Source organism: Ovis canadensis, chromosome 7 (genome assembly GCF_042477335.2).
Source record: "Ovis canadensis isolate MfBH-ARS-UI-01 breed Bighorn chromosome 7, ARS-UI_OviCan_v2, whole genome shotgun sequence".
Classification (NCBI taxonomy): Eukaryota; Metazoa; Chordata; class Mammalia; order Artiodactyla; family Bovidae; genus Ovis; species Ovis canadensis.
The window spans coordinates 31,340,059-31,357,738 of record NC_091251.1 but is presented as its reverse complement, the minus strand read 5'-3'; the positions used below and the strand labels follow the sequence as shown (position 1 = coordinate 31,357,738).

At 34.5% G+C, this 17,680-nt stretch overlaps 1 protein-coding gene across 16 annotated transcripts in view; it reads left to right on the top strand.

Annotated features, from left to right (window-relative positions):
* Window positions 1–17,680, top strand: part of MYO9A (myosin IXA) — a 242,739-nt gene that overhangs the window by 59,437 nt on the left and 165,622 nt on the right. For 9 of the 16 annotated variants that reach the window (XM_069595552.1, XM_069595544.1, XM_069595543.1 and 6 more), the window contains exons 3-6: window positions 6,027–6,121; window positions 8,944–9,006; window positions 12,608–12,707; window positions 14,414–14,470. In XM_069595552.1, the coding sequence (XP_069451653.1) occupies window positions 6,027–6,121; window positions 8,944–9,006; window positions 12,608–12,707; window positions 14,414–14,470 (315 nt within the window). The remainder of the gene's footprint in view (window positions 1–6,026; window positions 6,122–8,943; window positions 9,007–12,607; window positions 12,708–14,413; window positions 14,471–17,680) is intronic. The other 7 variants (XM_069595547.1, XM_069595546.1, XM_069595551.1 and 4 more) reach the window with 1 other exon arrangement.

The following is a 17,680-nucleotide window of genomic DNA, read 5'->3' as shown; positions in this document are numbered from 1 at the left end:
TTATGTTTTTGTGTGGACATTATCTGTTTTTTTTCTTGGGTAAATAGCTAGGAGTGGAATGACTGGATCATATCATGTATGTTTTTGTATTTTAGTCGCTAAGTCATGTCTGACTGTTTTGCCACCCCATGGACTGTGTAGCTCACCGGGCTCCTCAGTCCATGAATTTCCCAGGCAAGAATACTGGAGCAGGTTACCATTTCCTTCTCCAGGGAATGGTCCTGACCCAGGGATCAAACTAGCATCTCTTCCATTGGGAGGCGAATTCTTTACCACTGAGCCACCTGACTAGCCTAGGTCCTATCATAGGTATGTTTTTAACTCTTAAAGAAACTGCCAAACTTATATGTAAATTGTACATACTATTTTACATTCCCACCAAGCAGTGTATACAGTTCGTGTTATTCCATATCCTTGCTAACCTTTGATATAGTCATCCTTTCTAATTTTAGCCTTCAAATAGGTATACAGTGGTATCTCATGATTTTAATGTGTATTCTATAATACATTCAGGATGTGAACACCTTTTCATGTGTTTATTTGCCACTTATATATCTTCTTTGGTCAAGTGTCTGTCAAAATCTATTGCCCAACTTGTTACTGTTGTATTTAGAGAGTTCTTTGTGTATACTGGGTACAAATCTGTTATCAGACATGTGTTCTGAAAATATATACACATCTTCTCCCAGATTTAACCCTCTCTTTTTTGGAATTTAAATTTAAAATTTTCATAATGAAGTAAGTTGATTTACAGTGTTGTGTTAGTTTCTGGTATACTGGAAAGTGATTCAGTTATATATATCCCTGGTGGCTCAGATGGTAAAGAATCCACCTGTGATGCGGGAGACCTGGATTCAGTCCCTGGATTGGGTAGATCCCCTAGAGGAGGCATGACAACCCACTCCAGTATTCTTGCCTCAAGAATCACGTGGACAGAAGAGCCTGGCGGGTCCCATGGGGTCGCACAGAGGCAGACACAGCTGAGCGACTGAGCATGCACGCACACACGTGTGTGCACACTCTTTTTCGAATTCTTTTCCATTATGGTTTACTACAGGATATTGAATATGATTCTTTATAGGTAATTATAAATCATATAATCATGTAATGTGATTATACAGTAGGACCTTGTTGTTTATCTGTTTTATATATAGTACTATGTATTTTTTGGGGGGTTCCAAAATCACTACAGATGGTGACTGCAGCCATGAAATTAAAAGACGCTTACTCCTTGGAAGAAAAGTTATGACCAACCTAGATAGCATATTCAAAAGCAGAGACATTACTTTGCCAACTAAGGTCCGTCTAGTCAAGGCTATGGTTTTTCCAGTAGTCATGTGTATGGATGTGAGAGTTGGACTGTGAAGAAGGCTGAGCGCCGAAGAATTGATGCTTTTGAACTGTGGTGTTGGAGAAGACTCTTGAGAGTCCCTTGGACTGCAAGGAGATCCAACCAGTCCATTCTGAAGGAGATCAACCCTGGGATTTCTTTGGAAGGAATGATGCTAAAGCTGAAGCTCCAGTACTTTGGCCACCTCATGAGAAGAGTTGACTCATTGGAAAAGACTCTGATGCTGGGAGGGATTGGGGGCAGGAGGAGAAGGGGACGACCGAGGATGAGATGGCTGGATGGCATCACTGACTCGATGGACATGAGTCTGAGTGAACTCCGGGAGTTGGTGATGGACAGGGAGGCCTGGTGTGCTGCAATTCATGGGGTCTCAAAGAGTCGGACACGACTGAGCAACTGAACTGAACTGATGTTTCCACTAACCCCAAAGTCCTAATTTGTTCCTCTTTCATCCCCTTTTCCTTTGGGTAACCATAAGTTTGTTTTCTATGTCTGTGAGTCTGTTTCTTAGCAGTGAAAAGCTTAAGAAAGAAATCATGCCCAGGACCAGATGGATTCACTGATGTATTCTACCAAACATTTAAAGAAAAATTAACACAAATCCTTCAAAATTCTTCCAAGAAATAGAACAGGAGGGAGGAAAAGTTTCTAAATTTACAAGGTCCAAAATATTTCACTGATACTAAAATTAGGCAAAGACACCACAACATAAGAAAACTACAGACCAATATCCCTTGAAACAGAGAAATTCTTAAGGAAATACTAGCAAACAATTCAGCAAAATATAAAAGAAGTATTATGGTAAAGTAGGATTTATATAAAGGAATGAAAGATTGGTTAAACAATATAAAAATAAATGCAGTGTTAAACATTAATAGATTAAAGGATAAAAGCTACACCATTATCTGAATAGATAGCAGTAAAAGCATTTGACAAAAATAACACCCTTTCATGATTAAAACAAGCAAACAAACAAACAAACAAAAAAGACACTCTCAACAAACAGAATAAGAAGGAACTTTCTCAATCTGATTAAGAACACCTATTTATAAAAATATAGGTTAAAAACGTACTTAATAGTAATACTTTGATCAGAAAGAAGATACAGATGTCTGCTCTCACCATTTCGTTTTTCTTTTCTTCTCTTTCTCTCTTTTATTGAAGTATAGTTGATTTGCAATGTTGTTTTAGTTTCTGGTGTACAACAAAGTGATTCAGCTACATATATATACACACACATACATATATGTACACATACTCTTTTTCATATTCTTTTCCACTATAGGTTATTACAAGATACTGAATATAGTTAATTCCCTTTGCTATACAGTAGGACCTTGTTATCTGTTTTACACATAATAGTGTGTATCTGCTAAGCTCAAATTCCAAATTAATCCCTCTCCAACCTCTTTCCCCTTTGGAAACCAAATATTTTCTATGTCTATGTGAGCCTGTTTCTGTTTCATAAATAAGTTTATTTGTGTCATATTTTAGATTCTACATATGAGTGATATCCTACGGAATTTTCTTTCTCTTTCTGAATTCACTTAGTATAATACCTCTAGGTCCATTTATGTTGTTGCAGAAGGCATTATTTTATTCTTTTTTATGGCTGAGTATTGTTTCATTGTTTACATATCAATTCAGTTCAGTCACTCAGTCATGTCTGACTCTTTGCAACCCCATGGACTGCAGCACGCAAGGCTTCCGTATCCATCACCAACTCCTGGAGCTTGCTCAGACTCATGTCCATTGAGTCAGTGATGCCATCTAGCCATCTCATCCTCTGTCATCCCCTTCTGCTTTCAATCTTTCCCAGCATCAGAATCTTTTCCAGTGAGTCAGTTCTTTGCATCAGGTGGCCAAAGTATTGGAGTTTCAGCTTCAGCATCAGTCCTTCCAATGAATATTCAGGACTGATTTCCTTTATGATTGACTAGTTTGATCTCCTTGCAGTCCGAGGGACTCTAAAGAGTCTTCTCCAGTACCACAGTTCAAAAGCATCAATTCTTTGGCACTCAACTTTCTTTTTGGCCCAACTCTCACATTCATACATGACTACTGAAAAAATCACAGCCTTGACTAGATGGACCTTTGTCATCTAAGTAATGTCTCTGCTTTTTAATACACTGTCTAGGTTTGTCATAGCTTTTCTTCCAAGGGTCAAGCATCTTTTCATTTCATGGCTGCAGTCACCATCTGCAGTGATTTTGGAGCCCAATAAGATGAAGTCTGTCACTGTTTCCATTGTTTCCCCATCTGTTTGCTGTGAAGTGATAGGACTGGATGCCATGATCTTTGTTTTCTGAATGTTGAGTTTTAAGTAAGCCTTTTCACTCTCCTCTTTCACTTTCATTGAGAGGCTCTTTAGCTCTTCTTTGCTTTTTTGCCATAAGGGTGGTATTTTCTGCATAGTTGTGGTTATTGATATTTCTCCCAGAAATCTTGATTCCAGCTTATGCTTTATCCAGCCCTGCATTTCGCATGATGTACTCTGCATATAAGTTAAATAAGCAGGGTGACAATATACAGCTTTGACATATTCCTTTCCCAATTTGGAACCAGTCCATTGTTCCATGTCTGATTCTAACCATTTCTTCTTGATTTCCGTACAGATGCCACATCTATACCCATTCATCTGTCCATGGATATTTAGGTTGTTTCCATGTCTTGGCTCTTGTAAATAGTGCGACTGTGAATTCAGGGGTGCATGTCTCTTTTCAAATTAGATTTTTCTCCTGATATATGCTGAACAGTGGGATTGGTGAATCATATGGCAGTCTACTTTTAATGGGAAAAAGGTTGCTCTCTTGTTAGGTCAAATAAAGATTGCCCTTTGAATGAGGTTTTCTAGGAAAATGCCAAATAGGTCAAATTGTGACGATTATCTATGGGACAGGGCTTTGACTTTAACTCTAGTCTGATCTTTCCAGTGGTTTCTAGGTGAGACTGCTTTTTGAAAAAACTGTAATTGTAGGGTGTTGGTTTTCTTGTCAATGTGGAGCTAGGGAGGGGAATTGGTAATCAGGTAAGTTAAAATGCTATCAGTGCTTGCTTTTCTTACTGAAATCCAGCTGTTTTCCTTGATTAAATGTTATTCTTATAGGGGATTACTCTAAGCCTTTCATTAACTTCCAGATTCATAGAAAAGTTGATTTTGACAATTTTTATTAAGTTTTATTTCTTTTATAAAGGGGAGAGGGATTTCAGAGACCTTTACCATTTTCTCTGATCTCATTCTTAGTAATCTTTTCAAGAGACCTAAGTAATAAAATGTATTTTATATATTTACTCCTGTGGTTACTATTTCTGCTGTTTTCATTCCTTACATTGATCTGTATTTGAACATGGTATCATTTTCCTTCTGCACGAAGGATTTCCTTTGTTTCTTTTAGTGTGGGTTCACTTGTGATGAATATTTTCACATTTGTATGTCTGAAATTGTCTTTTATTTGCTTTGCTTTTTAATGTTTACTTTTAAAAGTATAGATTAAGATTAAAAAATACCGTTACAGTAGAATTGTATAAATGATAAAACATACTAATTTGTGTAGTCACCTGTATGCGGTGGATGCAGAGTCGTTCCACTATCCCTGTAAAACTCCCTGATGCTTTTCCTTGTTTTCATACCCTGTGCCCTTCCATACTCGCATTAACTTGTGGAGACAATTTGCTTGTTCTTCCTTCTTTTTTTTTTTAATGTCATATTAATGAAAACATGCAGTATGTAATGTTTTAAGACTGCCTTCTTTCATTCAGCAGTATGTATTGAAGATTTCATTTAAGGTGTTGAATATGTGAGTTCAACCATGGGTTCTTAAATTTCAGTTTTATGGAGATTTAACTTGAAATAATATATAGCCACTTAAAATGTATGGTTTAGTGATTTTTGATAAATGTATATGCCAGGTAACCACCATCATATAATCAAGTTATAGAATATTTTCATTACCCCTGTGTCCCTTTTTTAGACATTTCCCACTCCTACCCCATTCCCAGATAGCTTCTAATCTGCTTCTTGTTACTCTTGTTTTGCCTTTTCTAGAATTTTATATTATAATATGTACTCTTGTGTGTGGTTTCATAGCATAACGTTTAATATTTATCAATATTGACATCTGTATCAGTAGTTTCATCCTTATTGCTAGGTAATATTTCATTGCATGGTATATAATTTGGATTATAACTTAGGAAGCTTATATATTTTTTATTCTTTCTAAAATAGTATTGTAGTTTTGTTTTCAATAGGCAAAATACAGTATAGTATATTGCATGATGAAACTTTATTTCTTCTATACTATTCTAAATTATAATTGTTTTGATGTAATTATTCTTTACCCAGCCTGTTATTTCAGTTTAGCAAGATTTTAAAATGTATATATATATTAAATATATATTATATATAAATGTGTTAAGAAAATTTGCTGGCACTGGAATGTGAAAGTGAAATCTGATTTGTATTGAGCAATACGTTTTTACAGTTAAGACTTAGTTTACTCAGTAGCATAAAATGCAATCTACTTGACTTTATTGCGGATACTAGTTACTTTACCTGAAGTATGAGAGCCTGAAGCTATAAGTGAATTGCTTTTCTAGTATCTCTTTAGCACTTTTTTCTTGTTGAGATGATCTAAGGATATTCCATTTTAAAAAATAGAATTATTTATTTTGACAGGCCTTTGGAAATGCAAAGACAGCTCATAATAACAATTCAAGTCGTTTTGGCAAGTTTATTCAAGTAAATTACCAAGAAACAGGCACTGTACTTGGGTAAGTAGCAGTGTCAAGCTTTGGAGATATTTAAATGCTTGCTGTTGCCCCTTTATAAACCATAGGTTTTTTGTTTGCTCTTTAATGAAAATAGTGACATTAGTATTTACATTAAATTTTTTTCTCAATTTTTTTTTCTTTTGGAAAAGTTCAAACCTGGCACTTTTCTAGGAAAAGTTCTAAAAGGAAAGTTCTAAGAATAGTGTACCATCCATTCACCCGTACTTAGATTTATAAATTGTTAACAACTATATGCATTTGCTTTATCTTTCTTTGTTATGCATATATTCGTTTTTAAAAAATTGTCTTTGAGTAAGTTGGGTACATAACTTGACCCCTTGAAATAATTACTGTATTTCCTAAAGCAGCCACAATGACATTTTCCTGTATACTGTTTTATACTCAGGGTATTTAATTTTGTCATAGTTATAGTTTTTGCTATTACAGTCTGTGATCAGAGTCCTCTGGTTGTGCCAGCAATATTCTTTATAGCTTTTAAAAAATTAATAGACTATTTTTAGAACAGTTCTAGATTAATGACAAAAATGAACAGAATAGGGAGTGTTCCCTTATGCCTCTTCATGCTATCCCCTAGTTTCCTCTGTTGATAGTATCTTGCATTAGGGTGTTCCATTTTTGTTGTTCATTGAATGGGCTTTGATAAATGTATAAAGGTATAGTTTCACTGCCCTAAAAATCTCTGTACCCACATGTTCATCCCTTTCCACCCACTAACCTTTGGCAGCCGCCCATTTTTTCACTGTCTTAATAGGTTTGCCTTTTCCAGAATGTCACATAATTGGAAATTATATAGCATATAGTCTTTACAGATTGCATTCTTTCTTCTTTAGCAATATTTATTGAAGAATCTTCCATGTCTTTCATGGCTTGGTTTTATTGGATTAATAAATTTTGGAGTAATTAACATCTTTATGGTTTTTAGACATGTTTTTTAGCTTTTTATATTATTGAGTTTATTCATAAATATTATGTTATTTTTAATGTTTTATTTTTATTAAAAGTGTGATTTTTCTCTTACATTATATCTTCTAAAATTGTACATTACTTGTATGTGTCAGTTGCTCAGTTGTGTCCGACTCTTTGCGACCCCATCAACTGTAACCTCCCAGGCTCCTCTGTCCATCAATTTCTCCAGGCAAGAATACTGGAGTGGGTAGCCACTCCCTTCTCCAGAGGATCTTCCTGACCCAGAAATTGAACCTAAATCTCTTGCACTGCAGGCAAATTCTTTACCATCTGAGCCACCAAGGAAGCCCCAATTACTTCTATTGATTTTTATATTAATTTTATATCTTACTATCTTGCTAAATTATTGTTTGTATTAGTTTTACTGTTGGTTGTTTCTCTTACCATTTCTAGGTTTATTATATTATCTACTAAAATAGATAGTTTAACTTTTTTTTCTGTTCCTATATCTCTGATTATTTTTTATCTTGTTTGATTACATACCTCCTAAACTATGATAATATTTTTCTAGATACTTGTGTGAATGCCTTTACTTTTCTTTACTTAGAATATTGGCTTTAGGACATTTTATCATGTTAATGAATTGAGCATTGATTTTAATGTTTTTTGAGTATTTTTGTCAGTAATGGCTACTGAATTTTATTAAAGGCCTTTTTGGCATCCACGGAAATTAGTCTGATCTTCACTCTTGAATTTATTAATATTATCATTATTTTCCCAATATTGGATCATTTTGCATTCCTGAGAAAAGATTCTCATTTGATCAATACAAAGACACAAACACCCACAGATGTACACATACAGGCATATTTTTATACATACATATGTAAACTGGTTGTTGTGTGCTAGTTTTTATTTATGATTTTTATATCCATATTAGTAAGTACTGTGTACTCATTCTCTGTGGGAGTTCTTCCTTTCATCCTTTTTCCTTCTTGAATTGAATCATATGTGTCTCTTTTTACATTTATAATATTCTGGTCATTGCTCTATAATAAATAGCAGCTCAGTATGATAGCTGCTAGTTTGCCTGTTTTCTCCACTAGTTTGTAAGCCCCTTGAAAACAGGTAGTATATCACTTGAAAACAGGTAGTATATCACTTATTTCTGTATCTGAACAGTGCTTACACAGTGCCCAGTTAATGAGTGCTTACTGAGGAAATTGGCAAGCATAAACACATTTATTCCAGGATGTGGCAACAGCATGGGTATGTAAAGAAAGTATATCTTTGAGCCTTATTTAGTAGCCTAGCCAAAGTATAATATTTGAAAGAATGTACTGTGGTATTGAACCTGGAAAGAAAGTCAAGTCTGTGTCATTGTAGGCATTGAGTGCCATGTTTTGAACTCCTGACTTTATTTTGCTTTATGGAAGTAAAAAAAACACAGGAGTTTATGAATTTAACATGGATAACACTAACAATGTCCATAACACAATTATAATGGTAAATATACTCTGGAAGGTGGCTCAGATGGTAAAGCGTCTGCCTGCAGTGCTGGAGACCCGGGTTCAATCCCTGGGTTGGGAAGATCCCCTGGAGAAGGAAATGGTAACCCACTCCAGTACTCTTGCCTGGAAAATTCCATGGACTGAGAGGCTCCTCAGAGCCTGGTAGGCTACAGTCCATGGGGTCGCAAAGAGTCAGACACGACTGAGCAACTTCACTTCACATACTCTGGAAGGCAGCTGTGCTCACCACTGTACCACCAATGATAATGGAAAATGTACTCTGAATAGTATTCTTTAGACTTTTGCATCTTTTCTAATAAAATATTTGTCTACCTTATATTAGGCTTTTATTATTTATGTCAACCAATTCTATTTTTATTCTAGTGCCTATGTTGAAAAGTATCTACTGGAGAAGTCTAGACTCGTTTATCAAGAACATAATGAACGGTACATATTTTAATTTGTGTAATTGAGAGTGTAATTAAATTGAGTGTAACACTTGTATCATACAGATTGACTTTTCAGATCTTTGTGTATTATGACTTTTAATTCAGTTTATACCATGCATAGCTTTACATAAAATTGCTGTTTCTGTCATGGGAAGAATACTGTACTTTTGAAGATGCTGTGAGATATTTTTAACGACTATGTAGAATTGCTGTCTTTTCTAAATTCTAGGAGGACTATCAGAACAGGAAAATAGGGGTGTCTTAGGTGATATCTTTTGTTTTGTCTTTGGATCTTTTGCCATGTCTTAGTGTTCTTTTTCTAATTTGAGCAAAGTTTTTAATAAAGCTCTTAGCTTTATTATAATCTTTGAGGTATATGGAATTTCAGAGATGATACATATGTAACTTCCTTTAGATGAGGAAGCCAAATATCAGGGAGGTAAATGATTTGCTTCATGTTACAGTGAGATAAAATGAAGAGCCAGACTTTGAAGTTAAACAAGCCTACATTCAAGTATTGGATATGCCTTTGGCATCTCACCTAACTTCTCTGCTTCTTAGATACTTTTTCCTATTTTGTAGATGGAAAACTATCCTTTAGTTGTTTAGAAGATTAAATGAAATAATGTTTATGAAATGCTTAGTGTAGTCCTTTAATATAATAAAGGTTCATTAAGCATTATCCTATGTTACTTTCTCTATACTTTGTGTTGTTAGTGTTGTACGAATGTTTATAACAGTAGACTCATCAGTATAGATTTATAGTTGTTGCTTTTTGCCAATGTCTAGTTGGAGGGGAAAAAGCCTTACAAACAACACTGACATTTTTACTACCTTTTATAATATGTACCTATGTAGCTACTGTTACTGATACTATTTATTTCTTCATGCTTAATTGAATCTTGTCTTCTTTAATTTCAGCCATAAAAGCTCCTTTTAGCATTTTATGGGGTCCATCTGTTAGCTGTGAAGTATTTAGTTTTGATTTATCTGGGAATATCCTAATTTCTTTTTTTTCTTATGAGGATAGTTTTGCTGGATATATAATTCTTGATTTTTTTTTTCCTTTGGTACTTTGAATCTGTTTTCCTTTCTATGGCTCTTGATGAGAAATCAGGTGGTAATCTTACATTAGGATCCCTTGATGAGGATTTCTGTCATGGTGCTTTGAAAATTTTGTCTTTGTCTTTTAATAGTTTTAATTCGTCCAGAGGTGGATCTCTGAGTTTTTTTCTCCTGGAGTTCATTAAGTTTCTTAGATGTAGAGGTTAATGTTTGTCATCAAATTTGGGGGGACTTTGATCATTATTTTTTTCAAATATTCTTTCTCTTCTTTTCTTCTGCTTTTGGCACTCCCATTGTGCATATATTGGTGTTCCATATTGTGCATTTGTTGGTGTCTGTTTAATGGTGTCCCACAAATCCCTGAGACTGATAATTTTTCTTTCTCTTCCTCAGACTAGCTAGCTTTAACTGACCTTTTTTCAAGTTCACTGATTCTTTCTTCTGCCTACAAATCTTCTGTTGAGCTCCTCTAAATAGGTTTTCATTTTATTATATTTTTCAACCCTAGAATTACTTTCTGATTATTTTTTATAATTTCTGTCTATTCATCGATAGCTTCTGTTTGACGAGACATCATTCTCATGCTTTAGTTCTTTAAACATGGTTTTCTTTAGTTTTTTTGAATGTATTTAAAACAGCTAATTAAAAGCCCTATCTAGTAAGTTAGTCTCCAGACTGCCCCAAGAACAGTTATTATTGATTGTTTTTCTCCTTTGTATGTGTTACAGTTTCTGGTTTCCTTGTATGACTCAAATTTTTGTTGAAAATTGGACATTTAAAATAATAATTGGACTTTTAAAATAATCATTTGGGAGCTGTAGATACGAGTTCCTCCCCCTCCTAGGATTTGTGGTTGTGAATTTTGTTCCTGCTGTTTGTTTTGTGAATTTTCTGAGCTAATTTGAAGTCTGATTTTTTTTTTTTAGTTTAGCCGTTTAAATATTTGCTTGGTTAACTTGTTGTTTTTGAGTCACTAAGTTGTGTCTGCCTCTTCTGTGACTTCATGGACTGTAACCTGCCACATTCCTCTGTCCATGGGATTTCCCAGGCAAGAATACTGGAGTGGGTGGCCATTTCCTTCTCCAGGAGATCTTCCCTACCCAGGAATCAAATTTGTGTCTCCTGCATTGGCGGGAGGATTCTTTACCACTGAGCCACCAGGGAAGCCCTTGGTTAGCTTCTCAGTGGTAGTTGGTCAGCCGTGTCCAGATCTTTGTGATCCTATGGGCTGTAGCCTGCCGGGCTTCTCTGTCCATGGAATTCTCCAGGCAAGAATACTGGAGTGCTTAGTCATTTCCTTCTCCAGGAGACCTTCCTAACCCAGGGATTGAACCTGGGTCTTCTGCTTTGCAGGCAAATTCTTTACCATCTGAGCCACCAGGAGAGTTCCATAAATGGTTGGTAACAGTAAGTCTTCTAGTGTTTGTTTCAGGGACCATGACTTTTAACTCCTAGGCAGGCATTTTATAATTCTGCCTTAGTCTTTACTTCCTGCTTGTGGAGATCTTCCAAGTTAGTGATAGGTGAGAGTTTAGTATTTCCTCTAGTCTTTGCTGAGCAGACATGCAGCCCTGGGCATGGGCACAACTTTATGCATGCATATGGCCTTCTAGATTCCCAGGAACATATTGGAGCTTTTTAAAGCCTCTGTGGATGTCTCATTTCCCAGCATTTCTCTTTAAGTTGTTTGGTTAGCTTACAGTTTGCCCTAACATTTATTCATCGGTTCAGGCAGCTGGTATGTTAAAAAAAATTGCCACTAATTGTTTCTTACAAATGGCTCTGAAACAAAGATTTTCATACTGGGGTAATAACTCTGAATCACATCAAATAAAGATATCAATAGTAATGAAGGTAACTTCAACCATGGAACTACCAGACAGTTCAAATAATGATATTTTTCAGGGAATGAGGTTCTAAATGAACTTCACCCCTGTTCTGCCCTCTTCTGGAAGCTGCCAGACCTCTGGTGTCCACCTCAGTTGTAAGCTGTTGGTATTGAAAGCTACATGTATCTGGTAAGCAGGAGATGGACTAGGGCAAGTTAAAAGGCCACCAAGGTTCTGTTTATACTGAAATTCAGCTCTTTTTCTTATATAAACACTCTCTAGATTGCTTTACATTTTTGGTTAATTTCTAGAGTTTATTCTGACAAATTTGCTAGTTTTCTGATTGGTCTTGTGGAGGGAATTTTTAGAGGTCTTTAGTGTATTGCCGCCTTCACCTTTGTCTTTTGATGCAGCATACAAAACATTATCTTATTTTGTACTGCTTATTATGTGGCTGTCCCTTGTGGCTTGTGTGATCTTAGTTCACCTACGAGGGACTGGACCTGTGTCATGGCGGTGAAAGCACTGAGTCTTAACTGCTAAACTGCCAGAGAATTCCCCTGCAGCATTTCAGTAGAGTTTATCACCTTTGTATTAAACAAATGAAGCGAAGCTGAAACAGTTTATAAATTAATTTCTTTTTCTTGTTAAATGATAACCATAGACCATGTTCGTTATAAAACCATACTTTTTTGTTTCCAACAGGAACTATCATGTATTCTATTACCTTCTGGCAGGAGCAAGTGAAGAAGAGAGAGTAGCATTCCATCTTAAACAACCAGAAGAATATCATTATCTCAATCAGGTGAGAGTTCATGAATATCATTTTGAAATGTAAGGCATTATTAAATTTTAGCTCTTGAGAGAAGTTTTTTCCCTAGTACTTTGTTTTTGAAACCTGGTTGGTACTGGCTATTAATTAGCATTTTCATGTATACTATCTAAAAATTTATGTGATGTACTTCTCAAATTTAAAAATTGTTTTTATTCTTATATGAATCATAAAAGATAGTTATGTGCCTTTTGCTTTTTGTGAGACTCTTTGAGAGAATAATAAACTGTTTATAGATACCTCTAATTTAGAAAAAAGGTTTACACTTTTCAATAAGTAAAGTGGTTTACCTTTTACAGACCACAGCATGTTAAATGTTACTAATGATTAATGCTTGCCTTAACAAAGGATTACTGAAACTTGTATTTGCATGTTTTGAAGCCTAATATATATACCTCTTTGCATGATATTATGATACTGACTTAGAGTATGATTATTTTTATAATTTAGTGATTATCCTATTAAATACTCAGTGTTAAAATTCATGAAAGGAAATGACTTAGAGAATTTGTGTTTTACCTTGAAACTTAAAAAATTCTCCCCTAAACTTCCATAATAAGGAGTAATTCTCACAACTTTTCATTGCATTGGTTTGTTCGATTTTCTTTCTTATATTAACAAAAATTCTAGAATCAATAATAATGAAATTGATCTGACAGTACATCATTTAGGTAACAGATTGTCTCCCCTCGTTTTTAATTGTTTGAGGCAAGATGTAATGTCTGTGGAAAGAAATTCCTTTATGGTAATTTTAAAAGTTCTTCTGAGGGATATTAAATTGACACTTGGATGGTGGCTCAAAGATTGTAGTATATATTTAGGGCTTTGAAAGTAACATCTCACACTTTGTAAGATATAGAGCAGGCTGTATAACTGATATTTCATAATTTTGAAACTCCATATTTATATAAGCTAACATAATTCTGTTACTATATTGAGAATTTAAAAATTATTTAAAATAAAAGTTCTTGGTATAATATGAGGCATTTTTACTGTATTGAATTAAGTATACTAAAAAAATCATTGATTTAGCTTTCGAGTTTTTCCCCTTCCCTGTTTAAACTATTTGCCTTATATTTGGATGATAAAATATTTTCCTTTTGAAAAAGTAGCAACTGCTGATAAAATGAGCTGATGTGCATGTGTGTAGCATGTCTGAATTGTTGCTACCCCACAGACTGTAGCCCACCAGGCTCCTCTGTCCATGGGATTTCCCAGGCAACAATACTGGAGTGGGTTGCCATTTCCTTCTTCAGGGGATCTTCCCAAATCCGGAATCTTACGTCTTCCTCATTGGTAGGCAAATTCTTTAGCGCTGTCGCCACCTGGGAAAGCCCCTAAAGTTAATACTAGAGAAATGTGGAGTTTATTGCTCCTCTTCCAGATCTTTTTGTAATTACTGGCCATACTATACATATTCTTATCTTAGGGTCAGTATTTGCAGACTATGGGACTCAACAGTTATTATAAATTTCAGAGTAACTGAACAATAGCAAATATGGATTGGTTATAATAATATATGACTCCCAGAATCTGAATGTTTATCTAATTGTTTTGTGCTGCTATACAAAATAACTTTTCTTTGGAGACAGCGGTACTACCTGAACACTACATCTAAGAGATCATTAGAAGAGTGTAATAATCATTACTTCTACCTAACTAATCTGCCTTACTTTCAGATAACAAAGAAACCCCTCAGACAGAGCTGGGATGATTATTGCTTTGACTCTGAGCCGGTCAGTACAAGTGCCTAAGTATCCTGTGTTCCTGCTAAAGGACCCTTTTTGTGACTTAGTTAGGAAGAAAGTCAGCTGAAATACAAACATAGAATCTAGGCAAGAAGATAAATCAGTGTTTATTTTATTGGAATTGACTTTTTTGTTTATGTGTGGTTTATTGATTAAAACAATTTACCTTATTTGGATTTTGGGGGGCTATATTTAGACTATATTCAGTATTTATTTTGAAAAATAATACATTGATTGCATTCCTAATTTCAGCATTGTTATGGATCATTATAACCTATAGGGTTTTTTTTCCCTTGATATTTATTTATTTATTTCAATTATTATGTGGTAGTTTAGTTACCCTCCTATTATGGGTAGTATTTATTGTTTATTTTAAAAAGTTGCATCCTTCCTGCTTTATGTGTCTGTTAACAGTCTTTTCACATAACGAATGCATGCATTTTTTTAATAGCAAGAGAGGCTATAGCCTCTATGTAATTTTCTAAAAAATTAAGAATTGAAATTCCTTTAAATAAGATTATTTTATGTTTCAAATTAAGTATGATTTAAAGGCACATATGATATAATATAAAATGAGTAGGTAAATTTAGCATTATTTGTTATAATTTATAAAAACAACTTTGTAATTGTAAATAGAACGTAAACAATCTTTTTCCTTTACTTCAGTTTGCAACTAGGTCAGATGTGAAAGGCTGAAAAGACACACTCATCTATATATTCATTAACTAATGAACTAATTATGTATTAACTACTCCTCCTGGAAACGTAATATGTCTTAATTCTGCTTTAAATAACTATCACTTTAATTGTCACTGCATATGATTACAAACTCCGCTAATTGCAAGACTATCAGATTTTTGAGTAGATTTAGTAATTTTTCCTTCAGTTTAATTGCAGTACCATTTCATAATCAAGTAATTTGCAATTTCAGATTTGATGTTTTAGAAAATAAATTTTAGACAGTAAATTTATAGATACTGATAATTTTTAGTAGAAAAATTTTATGCTGTGTTTTCTCTCTTGAGACGCTTCCGTCTTTTGCTTAGTATGCCAGTTGATTGTGTGCACCTCATTGGGAAGTAGGTAGGAGACTGAGAAACTCATATAGTGAATATAAGACTTGATTGCCTGTACAGAGCTTACAGTGAGATTGCCATCTGGTCTGCTATTTAGACAGTCTAAGTAATGCTTAAGAATTTTTAGGTTCTGAAGTAGGTAGACCTGATTAGAAAACTGGCTCATCTACTTGTTAGTATTGAGAACTCAAGCAGGTGACTTATCTTTTTGTTTTCATCCCTTCTTTAAGGGGAAAATAATGGTCTTTAACTTTTGTGAGTATTAAATTAGTGCATCTACAGAGCTTAATGTATTGCTTAATGCTTAATAAGCACACAGTGTTTCTGCTATTGCCACCACCACTGAAAGCATTATTATCCATCTTTTCCTTTCAGAAGAAATTTGTAGCCATACTCTCCTACTCCCTTAATATTAATTTCATCACTATGCTCTTATTTATTATGTTTTCAAATCTATTACCATTGGAACTTTAATTTTTCTGCTTTTTCTTGCAAGGTAATTTTAATGGAAGCAAGTAGTCTATCTGAGGATTTTTTGCTTAATTCTTTTCTCTTCGCACCTCCTCATATCATATTTGGGGGCAAAGTAAACTTGTTTCACTCTGAGTTTTTAGAACTTATGTGACTAGCTTTATGGGAAGAGAGGATTAAGGAGGATTCTGCCATTTGTGCTATATTACTTAATATACATTGTATGAAATTGTATAAGTGATCCCAAGGGGAACTTGAGTGAGAAAATTGCTTTTAACAAGGGCCCTGTTGTTGCCCATTGTATTAATTCCTTGAAAGGAATTAAATCACCTCTTAATAAAACAAGCTCAAGCAACTGGTGTTTCATGAAAGATAGCAGAGGACTTAGGACAGATTTTGGTGTAACTTAGAACAGATTTTAGTGTAACCTCCTCTGTTATTTGGGTGACTTATTTAACCGCTGAGTCTATTTTCTTTCCTATAAATATAGGTATAATAAAATGTACATATGCATAATTAACTTCTTGTGTTTTGAGAATTTAAAGATTGTATATGGCAAGTGACTCTGATATTGACTGGTATGTAGAAGATATATGGTAAATGCTAATTTCCCTTCTTTAAATGATAATAATCTATTCTAATCATTTTACCTTAAAGCTGGTTCTGAATAACTTCAATGTAAACAGTTTCACCTAATTTAAAATTTTTCTGAATTAAACTTTGAATAGTCGGTCCAACTAGCAGGTGAGTTTAGTGAGAATTGCCAGAATGGGTCTCAGGATACTGAACACCATGCTGCAAAGGGATTAAAACATCATATTCTCAGTGAGGCCAAGCTTTCATCCTGGTCATTACTGCCTTTATAGGAACCCAACCATTTGTACTGTACTTGACCTCCCATTTTCCCATGAAGTAGACCTGCTGCAGGAATCCTGTGCAACTGGATGGGAACCTTTGAATCCATAATATTTACATCCTCCATATCTTAAGTATTTCTACAGCATAACACTTTTACTGTTATTCACTGTCCAACAGTTTATACATTTGGGGTCACTCCCTCAAATTCTGCCTTTTTGGCTTTATGCCAGTCCAGTACGAAGGTCTCTGCATGCTGCACAACTTCCTTTGCAAATACTTTTCCATTTAAAAACCATTAGCATCCATATTATATTTGATCATTATAAAACCACTGGTTGTAGTTAGTATGATTACCTTTCACAAAAAAAGCAACAGTGGCTTAAAATTTAAGTGACTTCCCCCTTGGTGATGAAGCAATTTAATAATGTAATTGGGATTCAAATCAGGCTATGTTTTTTATATTCTTTTTTCTTAAATGATCTTCAACATCTTTACTAACTCTCAAAGTCAATTATTCAGATTTATGTCCTATATTATCAACTAGTAGCTATAAAAAAGTATAATTTTTATAAACAGCATTCTAAGAAATATAGACAGTGTATGAGAAACATGTGTAATTTGATTTTGCTCTTCACTTTCTCTCCCTCAAAATACTTCCTACATGCCAGGCTTGTTGTAGGTACTTATAAATGAGAAAGGGTTCTCATCATGTCATACAAAGGGAAAAAATGCTGATAGCTTGAAAGAATATTTTGGTGTATTTGTGGGGAGTGTGCAGTGGCATGTTATCACG